Here is an 11,685-nt window from a genome sequence, read left to right on the forward strand (position 1 = left end):
TATGGACAAGCTCCTATGAACTTAGAATAACATATGTACAGTAATTTAATCATCTAATGATAAAAGTGCAAAATATGAGCAATGAAATGCAAAAGCAGAGTTGTTTCCGAGACTTTTAGAGAGTGTCCTTAAGGTGGGTTCTCATAGGGGTGTGTTGCAGTCACAACTCTCTGATAGATTCACTCAAGGTTCGCTCTCTCAAGTGCAGCGGGCACTTATATTCCTCACATACTCAAATGACGTCCAAAGAAATCGGGGTTGATTGATCACGCTTGCCACTTACTATCACATCATCCTGTTCCTAATCGAGCTAGAGGTCTTTTATTAGGAGTTATGGAGCAATGGTGATGGTTTAGAAAGAAAAAATAAGGGAAAAACAAAATTTGATAAGTTGAGAAACTGGGTCTTCAAGATACTTGTAACTAGAGAAGAACCTCGTTTTGTTCTTTTGCTTCCGAATTGTACTACATTATTTTAGCCCTTTGACTTTGTCACTCCATATGATTTTGAATTTTTGGGAGTTCTAAACTTGCTTTTGTTTCTTTTTGTTTTTATTTCTGATATCGTCTCCTTTTGATTTTGAACTTTTGGGAGATTCAATTTTTTACTCCTTTGATTTTTTTGGAGTTTTAGTTTTTGATGGGTCTTTTCTTTTCTTTTCTTTTCTTTTCTTTTTGAAACAACTAACTGATTTGTTTTTGTATAAGGTCTTCTCTTCTCTTTTTATGATATCCATCCAGTTCTCAACTTATCAGCTGGGTAAGCTTTTTATTGTGTGTTGTAATAGGTTAGAAATTTTTGGTGAAGAAAGAAAAGGCTTTTTAGAAAAGGGTGAAGGCTCAAGAGGGGTAATAGAGGAAAACTATCTTTTTGGGGTTTTAACGCTTATTTGGCTATATCAATCCAAACAGAGCCTATTCTCTCATAGGATATGGCGTGGTGATCAAGCAAGTGGACGTGTGGTCTTTCTATCCGGACATCCTTTGTGTCATCACTCAATAATCATTCAGATGAGGCTTTTGGCTAGATTCTCACAGGATATGGAACTTAATTGTTCTAACCTTCACTTCGGAAACTCACTACTATTCATGCCATTCATGAAAATATGTAGAAATTATTGTATGTATATTAGTCTAAGTACGAAGAACGAATCTTTACTCTATTACTATAATGAGACTTCTAAACTTTTTATTTATCATAGAAAAATGAAACAAGACTTTTTAATACTAAACAGAAAAATATTTTTGGTCTTTTTCAAAAAAAATTTAGAAAGGAAGAAATATACTATTATATCTACTATATAAAAAAAAAATATGCCTAGTTTTTGCAGAATGTTACTATACTACCCCCAAATAGAACTATGCTTTGTCTTCAAAGTATGAAGAGATAAGGAAAGAGATTACCATAGAAACATGAGCAAAAAAATGAAAATACACCTGTATTCTATTCTTCATGATGAAAATACACCACCTCCAAATAAGTTTGGGGCGTGGGTTTTTTGATATAGATCGAGAAATACATGGTTTATTATACTAAGGATATTTATTCTACTATGAAATCTTTTTGGGTTTTTGTATTTTAAAAAACATATATGAAATGTAGAAGATCTAACATGCATGCATGATTATTATTACACTAAAAAGTTCGAAATATAAAGTATGCATGTAAACAACTATCTATACAAACACATATGAAATGTGTATGTGTGTGTGTGTGTGTGTGTGTGTGTGTTTTTTTTTTTTTTTTTTTTTTTTTTTTCTTAGAGTAATTATTTTTCTCAATCAAAAGATATCTCTAATCATATAGAGGTTTTTGACAAGAAGACAAAATTATATGTGAATTCGGTATCATTTTGGTTACTCTGAGGCGTATAATTTTCATTTTTATATTCTCTAGTTTTGAAAACTATGGACAGATGTTTTAAGATATTCGTACTGAAAAAATTGTGATTCTAAACGCTAAGCTTTTGAAAAAAAATCATAACAGGTAACTCAGGCAACTTTCGTGTCGGCTCTTTATTGAACCTAATCTATTCAGACTATGGCTTCAATTATGTGTGTTGGGGGGTTTATTGTGCAAGACATAATGGAAGGGTGTAGCTGATTGGACACTAGTGGGTGGTGGAACTAGGTCTCTTTGGTGGATTTTGATAGTTCTGGTTAAAATGGGATGGAAACTAATGCTCTATTATGATTTGTTGTAGGTACCTTGTTTAAATGTATTTGATGGTTGACGTGATGATATGTTGGTGAGCAAGGGACAATTGGTATCTATATGGTTTAAACTGAGATAGAAGTTGTATGGTAATATGCGCGACCCTTAGTAACACATAACTGATCCTCAAACCGCCTTTAGAAGAATGGAGATAGCGTACTTCTAAGGGTTGGTTTATGTGGAATCCATTGCCTGTTTTGTTTTTTTTGGAAAAATCACATGACTATTGATGTATCGAGAACCTTGTATAATGCGAAGAAAAACAACTATTTTGACAAAGAAATATAAAATAAAGAAAATAAAAATGGTATACTCGCTCCACAGGTTCACACTTACTCCAATAACGAGTAAAAATTGTTTTACAAAGAATATGCGAGATATACTGTAGACTAAGGCTCCGACACTTACAACCACACCCTCCAAGTGGAGTGGTCCGGTTACCTTAATAATGCACTCCCATAGAATGCATCGAGAAAACATAACGTGAATATTTTATAGTCAGATATTCAAGACTATATGTGGGGTCATTTTAAATCAGATTCCCCAAGACTATGCATATGAGATGGATGATATGTTGTTAACTATATACTAATAGCCTAAACAGTTGGGGATCTTTATAAAAAAAATATATAAAAGCATACACCCCCAAACAGAATGAAATGATGTATTTAGAGTGTAAGATGCAGAATGATAAGAGGATGTTTGTGTAACCCATCATGGAACTTATGCAATAACCCATCGTAGTTTAATTGTCCGAAAGAGTGAGTGGTTGGTAGTAGATGTCCTTCATGAGGCTCAAATGATGGGGAATATGACATACCAGGTTTCTCAACTACTAAAATGATGGACTCTTGCATTTGTATATTGGGCGAAGTCTCTTTACTGGGAAAGTTTAGAAAATTATGAATAATCTCAAAGGCAATTGGCTTAAGTGCGAATTTGAGGTTTTTTTGAAATGGTTTAGTGGTGCAGTCCTCAGAAATTGATGGATTTTTTATGAATGAAGGTTGGATTTCAAGAGGTATTAAATTGGGTTGGTGATGGTTGGGTGGTGGTTCTTCACATGATCTCGAGGACTCAGAGAATTCTTCGTCTAGGTTTGGCGATTTCATAAGATTGTGGTTCATATCTGTAATAGTAAGGATGTTACAAATTTGTTCCATCGATAAGTCTTTAACGACCAAATTAAATTGAATTCCACTTTCCACCATAGATTTTATTCCCTCTTTTCCAAACACTTCATTTTCTTTGTCCTCTCTGCCTGGATCTTCATAAATTTTCTCAATGTCATTTTCCAAATATGTCGAATCCAATACATGCTCTTGAGTTTCTTCTGTCGGAGCTTTCTCATTTATAAGTGATGATGCATTAAGGCATGTGAGAGAAACTGTGACTTCGGGCATATAGTCATTATCATAAGATTTGGAATTCACATGACTGTCAAGTGGAGGATAATGGGTTTTTAACTAGTCATGAGTATCAGGATGGGCTTTAGCAATTGGCTTTGTTATAGTAACACATTGTCTCTCTTTTCGGTTGGGTTCTGGACTAGTGGAAAAAATATTAGTCTCAGATGTGGCATTATTTGAATCGGATTAGAGAAAACATAAGGTAGTTGCTATTTGATGAGTTAGTATTGTTTGCTTGGCCATTTCCTGATAGAGTTGGTTTGTGATAGATGGTGGAGTGGAATATAAATTTGATATGGATGGTGATGTGAATGGTAATGGGTTTTAGGTGAAACCGTACTCTGATTGACCAGGTGGATATATGAATGGTGGTTGACTATTTGTAGTGGAACTCCATGAATTGTCAACATAATTAGAAAACTCTTGAGTGTAAGGGGTACTAAAGAAGTTTGAAGTTTGAGGTTCGTAATCGTAAAGATTTCCCGTAGTAGACTCGAATTCGGTATATGATGGACAATGGGATAACCAGTGATAAGGACTACCGTAAAAAGAACAAGCATATGGGTTTACATTGTAATTCCATGATGGTTTCGATCCATATTGATAAGACATCAATGCTCAAACAAGGATGATGCACAAATAGTAGAAATTCATTTTTTTGGATTTTTTTGAAAATATTTGGTTGGTCTATAAATAACTATGCCCTATTCAAGGGAACAATTGGGCGCGAGACTAGGATGACTCAACTGCATGTCTTAGAAGAGTAGGCAGTCACTTCACCAAGTGGTGTGCTACCAAGAATCTCACTCACGATGAATCTGGGGGAGGGGAGTGAGGAAGGTAGTTGGTCCACTGGAATCTGATAACTGATTACTCTAAATCCTCGTGGCTATATTTTTGTCTTTTTTTGGAGGAGCGTGACTACTTTGGGCTCTAGTTGATTGATTTTCATTAAAAAAAAATTGGTTTAGGGCTTCAAGAATCAAACAACGTCCAATTTACCTACATTGGGAAATGACTTCCCAATGGTTGTTATGTGGCTTGGGTTCAGCCTTATGTGCAAATGTAAATTACAGTGTGGAAATTAAATTTCAAACAATCACATAAGCATGCTTAAACACACAAGGTATCCTTTTACTTGGGCTTCGAGGAGGTTTAGAATTTACCTCGCAAGTCGTGCTTACACGCTGCTTGAGAAGAATGCCACGTCGGTTGGCGCGTGATCTGAGAATCAGACCCAACCTTTCAAGCTTTACCCTATTTTAAGTTACAAAAAAGGCCCACTTAAAAAGCGTACAAATTGGGTTTTTGATAATTTATACAACTTTGCCTTCAAGGGCCCAAACTTAAAACTAAACTAATACTATGCTAATCTATTAGACTAACTAGTTTTAGATCGATAATCTAGATTAACCATAGTCAAATGGACTTAGAGTGTTGATTACCAAATTGATTCAAAGTGTGTGAGCTATGATCCACAACTTGCCTCACACATTTAAACTTCCCAAGGCAATGAAAACTCTAATCCCTTGGTAACTGTACAACTTCAACCAAATTTAACTCATGTTCATCACAAAAATCAATCAAAAACTAATTTTTCCTAAAATTTTTCGTTTTTCTTTTTATCTCTAACTATTACAAACAAGTTCAACTGATTTATCCTACTCTATTACAAAATCCAGGCTCGGTGTTCAACTACTCATAAAAAAACAATTGAACTGCCAAAAAACTGGCCTTGGGCCTGGAGGTGACTGTGTGGTCGCCCGTGCGGTCCCCCACTAACTCCGGTGAAGTTTGATCGTCTTTTGGCTGTAACTTCAGCTCCTCTCTAGCTTGTTTATCCCGAACCCTAATTTGCAAGAAAGTAAATCAGTATTGAAAAACAACAAAATAAAAATGAAAAAATTTTAAAAAAAAAAAATAGAAATGGAAAGATGAGAATGGTGCTTCATCCTTAGATTCTCAACCAAGCACTCTTGCTCCTGGAATCCATGACGGCGGCGCCATTTGAAGCTGTAGATTGTGGTGTAGTCTTCAAAACATCAAAAGTGAGGTTCATCCTAAATTGTTTGGAGTTTGAATGTGGGAGTTGAAGAAGAAGGAAGGTAGACTCTTAGTGTGGGTTTTAGTTAATGAAAAACTTGAAAACATAAGTTGTTAAGATGGAAATGACATGAAAATATTGAAAGAAGTATTGATTGAAGATTGAAATAAGAACAACAAGATAAGATTGATTGATTGAAACAAACAAACTAAAATAACAATATTTAAATAAAAAGAAATGAAGAACAATAAAGTAAAGGACTTGAAATGAAAAACTAGATAAGAAAATTAAAACAAACCAAATGGTTTGGAAAGCAATGGATGCTTTCTCTCTCCCTAGCTATTAGATTATATACCCCTACTTTTGCCTTTTACTAATTTTCCCTCCTCCATCACTTTTGAGACACCTCACACTTCACTTTTACTTTTGCCTTTTCTTTTGCTTTTTGATTTCTTCTTGACCAAGGTAGGTTTTGGAGAATATCATATTTTGAGATAAGGGCCTCCATCTCTGGTCTTCTAAGTTGAGGGCTTTGACCTTTGACCTTGATCTTTGACTTTGACCGTTGAATGTTGACTTTTTCATCACTTTTCCATAGCAGCTTCTGGTCTTCATAATAAGCATGATTAAGGCTCCTTTTGGTGCTAAGATGCAGTTTTTATGATAACTGGTCTGAAATTTTCCATATCTTGAAAAAAACAATAAAAGCTATGAATTGTCTTTTCGTTAAGCGTAAGACGAGATGTAATGCAGTAATATAAGGGTAATAAAATGCACATTTAGGAGCTGATAAAAAACCTATAATTGCCTCTGATAAATGGGTTATTAGCACCTTAAAAGCAGCTCACACTTGTGCACAATATCAGGTTGTTGCAACAAATCCACAAGCAAATGCGTCATGGGTAACGCAAAACTTTGGGATAACGAAGAACTGCAGCCAAAACATTTACAGCAGGAGGTCAAAGGAATCCACCATACTAAAATATCATATAAGATCGCATGGAAAGCAAAGCAATTTGCACTAAACAAGGTAGAAACCAAAGAATGAGGTATTAGAAAATACATGTCCTGTCATTAATATGTTTACTAACACGTAGCAAGTGGTAGTTTAAACTTTGCATGTTATCTTTTCCATGTAGATTACAGGTAGCTTCAGCACCTGTACTATCAGCAACACGTTTAATAACACGTAGCAAGTGGTTGGTTTTTACTCAGTTTGTTATATTTTTCATGCAGATTAGAGGTAGTTTCAGTCAATCATATCAAATGTTGCCTACTTATTGCAAAAAGCTTAAAAAGATTGATCCATGCTGTTTCACCGAGATCAACACCACATGAGCACAAATTTGAACGTTTCTTTTGGAGTTATGGCATCACAGTTCGTTCTTACAAAAGATGTCTCAATCCTTTGGTTATGATCGATGGTAAGTTCTCGAAAGGTAGGTACAAGTATGTAATACTCATATCCTTTGCTGTTGATGCAGATAGTCATTTTTTTTCCAATTGCAGCTGCAATTGTCTCAAAGGAGAACAATGACCATTGGGATTGGTTCTTGGAGAGATTGAGGGACTATGTTGTAGGATCTACAGAGAGTTTTGTTCTTCTATCAGACTGACATAGTAGCATTCTTCAAGCAGTTCCTAAATTTTTTCCAAACGCGCACAATTGCTTTTATGCGTAACGTATGTCTAACAATGTTAGCAAACAAGACACCAAATAGAGGGTTAAGAATGTCACAGAAACCTTTGATAAAGCTGAGTTTGTTAGAATTATGGGTCACATCTGGTGTAGTGACGATAAAGCTTATGCAAAGTTTGTCAGAATTCCTAAAGAATCATGGTGCAATGCATTTGCTCCAATGAAAAGGTATGGAATTGTTTATATCAATCACATAGAGAGTTGGAACAAAATCATAATTCCTGAATGGGCTATGCCTGTTACATCTCTTGTAGATGGTATTCGAAAAAATATAATAACGCACTTCTACGACTATCGTGTTATGGCTGCAAAGTTGAAGACCAAACTCACCAAATCAGTGGAAGACCATATCATCACATCTCGATTCGAGAGCAGGTCGTACACTGTAAGGAGGGCAAGTGAATTCAGTTTTTCAGTCCTCACTAAAGATGGAACAAACACGGTAGGCCTTGAAAATAGAAATTACACTTGTGGGTACTTTCAACAAGTGGGGCTTCCATGTTCCCATGTCGTTAAATGCATCGACACTTCCAAATTTTCTGTGTATGACTACTGCCTCCCATGCTACAACAAGGAGACGATGATGGACACATATAGGGAAAATTGGACACCAATGAAAGGTAAAGAACAATGGCATTGGGTTAGAGATATCATGGTACGTCCACCAATTGATGAGGTACAGGCTGGCCGCCCTAAAAAGAAGCAAAAGAGATCTAAAGGAGAAGGTATCCCTGTCCAAATAAGGAGATGTACCAGATGTGGTGGTGTTGGTCACAATGCATCAACATGTACTTCTTGCACTGATGATGCTAAATGGATTGACTTTGCTGATGGTGTTCCATGTCACTACACCATAATAGGATATTTGCAACATGCACCTTTTTTGCTTTGCAACGGTTATTTACCGTTAGCAAGTTGTCAACGTTAAATAAGCGTTGGCAATGTTGTAAAGCGTTGCTTTATTTGGCTAAATTTTCCATATTTAATTGCTAACGCTTAAAAATCGTTGGAGAAGTGTTACAAATTAAAAACTTGAAAATTTCGCGAAAGAAGGAAACAAAAAAAAATCGCGCTCTATTATTTTGGTCGAAATATAAAACATAACTTTCTTTCTCTCCTCTCGCTCTCTCTCACCGCCGCATTTCAAGATCCCTAAAATTGAAATTCTTTTTCCTCAAAATCATCATCTCAATCCAATCCAGTTTAATATTATCATCTCGATCTAATTATCATCTCGATCCAATCCTGTTTACAGACCAATCCAGTATATATTCTGTCTTGATTCCTGCAGAAACAAGATCAAGTTTTTTGATTATTGGGAATTTACTAGTTGTTGTTCATTGGTTTCAGTTGGAATCCAGAGAAAAGCACGAGGTATGTACATTATTGTAAAATTTTATTTGAAAGGTATTTTTTTTTTTAATTGTGAATTTGGGTCTGTGCTTTTGTTTTTATCTATGCGTGTGTGAGAATTGTTGGAAATTTTGAATTTTTTAAGGAGAGTTTTTGTTTGTGGTTTGTGGTTAGAATTATATCATAAGTTAGTGATGGCACTACATATGAAAAGTGAAAGTATGAGAAGATAACAAAGTACTCGTGGATGTCACTGAACATAAACTACACCAAACCACCACACTTGTTTTTTTTTTCCAAATAAGCTAGGGTTAGGCAGACCCCCACCTGTATTAAATTAACTTTTCCTTACATATATTTTACCACTCGCATCCTCATTTACAATTTCCTGCACAGGAAAATCTAATGGATGTGCAAAGTGAACCGTAGAAAATTCACCATTTCCATGCAAACTAGCAAAATAATCCGCTACCCTATTCACTTCACGAAAAACATGAGTAAATGATATGAATCTGAATCCTTCTTTCTTCCTTTCAATAGCTGCCATCACATCTCGACAGTACCAAGGTGGTTTCTCTAATTTATTTATCGCTTTGATGGCTCTTAAGGAATCTGATTCAATTTCAACTTCTTAAAAACCTTCTGCCAAACATCTCTCTATGCATACCTCTATCGCTTTCAGTTCTTGGAATAAAACTGACACAAGTCCTCCACTTCCACAAAACGCAGCCAATACCCTTCCTTCATTATTTCTAATGACACCTCCATGACCTGGACCATTGTTATCTAAAGCACCATCTGTGTTATCTAAACCACACTTGTTTGCTCACATTGGAATTGGTTCAACTATCTACTGCTGAAAATCTGAAAGTTCAAATCACGAACACAGAGTAACCTCAAGATGCGTCTATCTTGAGGAGGCCAAGTGTGTTTTGTAATTGTGAAGTAGAGAAATTCTTCATCAATGCATGCTCATACAAATGGAAATAGACTTTGAAAGATTAATGAATTATTGACTAATTAATGGTTTGTGTTTAGAATTTATCAAATAATCTCTTAAGTACGATGATGTTCGTATGTTGTCTCTATTTTTTTTTTACTGAAATGATCATCATTTAAAGATTCTGTTTTAATAGTAAGTTTATAGTTACATCTATTTGCTCTGCCTTTGAATATATCTTCTCATGTGTGATGGGTTGCCAGACACTGTCGGTCTAATTTTTACCAAGTTTCAGCATATCAATGCTGTCGATTTGTGTTTTGGGTATTCCATTTCTAACTTAAGTGCAAGGTAAATTAAGCCCTAGTGTTTGGTGAAAATAAACTCCACACCATGCTTGTGAACCTCATAAAATTTCAAGTCAGTTGAAATAAGGGGTTTGACTTGCTTAGTTTTGTGGAATTCTAAAACAGAAATAGAAGGGAACCATCAATCAACATGAGTGAAAACAATTGGAGGAAGAGTATGTCGGAAATTTTCAAAATATGATGCCTTATGTTCTTGTTTGTTTAGTCTTATTATGGTTATAAGGTTATGTGATTAAATGAGAGAATGAACATGTTGTTATTGATGAAAGAAAGAGTTTGTGAGATACAACTAGGTGTTGTGAGGGAAGCGTTTGAACTATCCGTGAGATTTTATGAGAGGAGAGAGACATCGTGAGAAAGAGAGGAGAGGAGGTTCACAAATAATTATAATTAATTGATAAACTATTTTTCAATAAGAATCTGTGTAACTACATGTTTGACTATGTAGCTTCTTGGTTAGGAGACGTGACATTAGTGTAGAGTGTGTGAGAGTTTGGTTTGCAACCCATGTGAAGCTTGAGCACAAAATAGGCAAAGGGAAAAATGTGTATAATGTTTATAATTTCAATGAACTAAAAATACTTAAATGTGTATTACAGTGGTTATATATTTATACATGTACAGAAGATCTTCACCAGAATATTCTAGGTGTTGAATATCCTAACTAAGGAAAGATATTATAGGATTTGATACACAATGAAGCATGAGTTGTATCTATTCTTCACCACTAGCATGAGCTGTAGATTGTGTTTCCATATGCCCCCGCAAGTTAAGTGGTCGATCTTGAACGGTCAACTTGTCTCTTAGAACCGAAAAACGTGAGGAATGAAGTCCTTTAGTAAAAATATCAGCAACTTGATCTTTGGAGGAGATAAAACGTACATCAAGGTCCTTTTTGGCAACTTTTTCTCGAAGAAAATGGTAGTCAATTTCAATGTGTTTAGTGCGAGCATGGAACACCGGATTTGCTGTGAGATATGTGGCACCAAGATTGTCACACCATAGAATCGGAGGTGTAGAAAGAGATATACCAAGTTCTTTTAACAGAGATTGAATCCAAATAAGTTCGGCTGTAGCGATAGCAAGACCACGGTATTCTGCCTCAGTACTAGAACGAGAGATTGTCTTTTGCTTGCGAGCACTCCACGAAATAATATTAGGACCTAGAAAAATACAATAACCACTTGTAGAATGTCGATCATCAGGGCACCCAGCCCAATCGGCATCCGAAAAGGCACTCAATGTGTATGAAGAAGAAGAGCGCAAATAAATGCCATAATCAGGCGTGTGTTTGAGATAGCGAAGGATGCGCTTCACAGCAATCCAATGATCTCCAGATGGAGATTGCATGAATTGGCAAACTTTGTTAACAGAGAAGGCAATATCCGGGCGAGTAAGTGTCAGTTATTGTAAAGCACCAACAACACTTCTGTGAAGTGTAGGATCTGACAATTTTGTTCCATGAAACTTGGATAGCTTAGTTTGAGGACACATAGGAGTGGTCTGAGGTTTAACACCATCCAAATTTGTCTTCTTTAGGAGATCAATTGTGTACTTCTTCTGAGAGAGAAATAATCCTTCTACAGACCGATGTACCTCAATACCAAGTAAATAGTTTAAGGCTCCCATGTCCTTAAAGGAAGAATGAAGCTGATGGA

General features: G+C 35.6%; 1 protein-coding gene across 1 annotated transcript; it reads left to right on the plus strand.

Annotated features, from left to right (window-relative positions):
• Nucleotides 1-7,439: 7,439 nt before the first annotated feature.
• LOC147480987 (uncharacterized) lies at nt 7,440-10,487 on the plus strand. The gene is made up of 3 exons (XM_086578801.1): nt 7,440-8,199; nt 8,658-8,740; nt 10,476-10,487. The coding sequence occupies exons 1-3, from the start codon at nt 7,440-7,442 to the stop codon at nt 10,485-10,487; spliced, it is 855 nt and encodes a 284-aa protein (XP_086434927.1).
• Nucleotides 10,488-11,685: the final 1,198 nt, after the last annotated feature.

This window comes from Coptis chinensis, chromosome 8 (genome assembly GCF_015680905.1).
Source record: "Coptis chinensis isolate HL-2020 chromosome 8, ASM1568090v1, whole genome shotgun sequence".
Taxonomy (NCBI): domain Eukaryota; kingdom Viridiplantae; phylum Streptophyta; class Magnoliopsida; order Ranunculales; family Ranunculaceae; genus Coptis; species Coptis chinensis.

Bases quoted from the DNA above. Each gene is read 5' to 3' on its own strand.
- LOC147480987 (XM_086578801.1), top strand. From the start codon at position 7,440: ATGGGTCACATCTGGTGTAGTGACGATAAAGCTTATGCAAAGTTTGTC. The intron at 8,200-8,657 runs GTGTTCCATGTC...TGATTCCTGCAG, and splicing joins ATGGATTGACTTTGCTGATG to AAACAAGATCAAGTTTTTTG.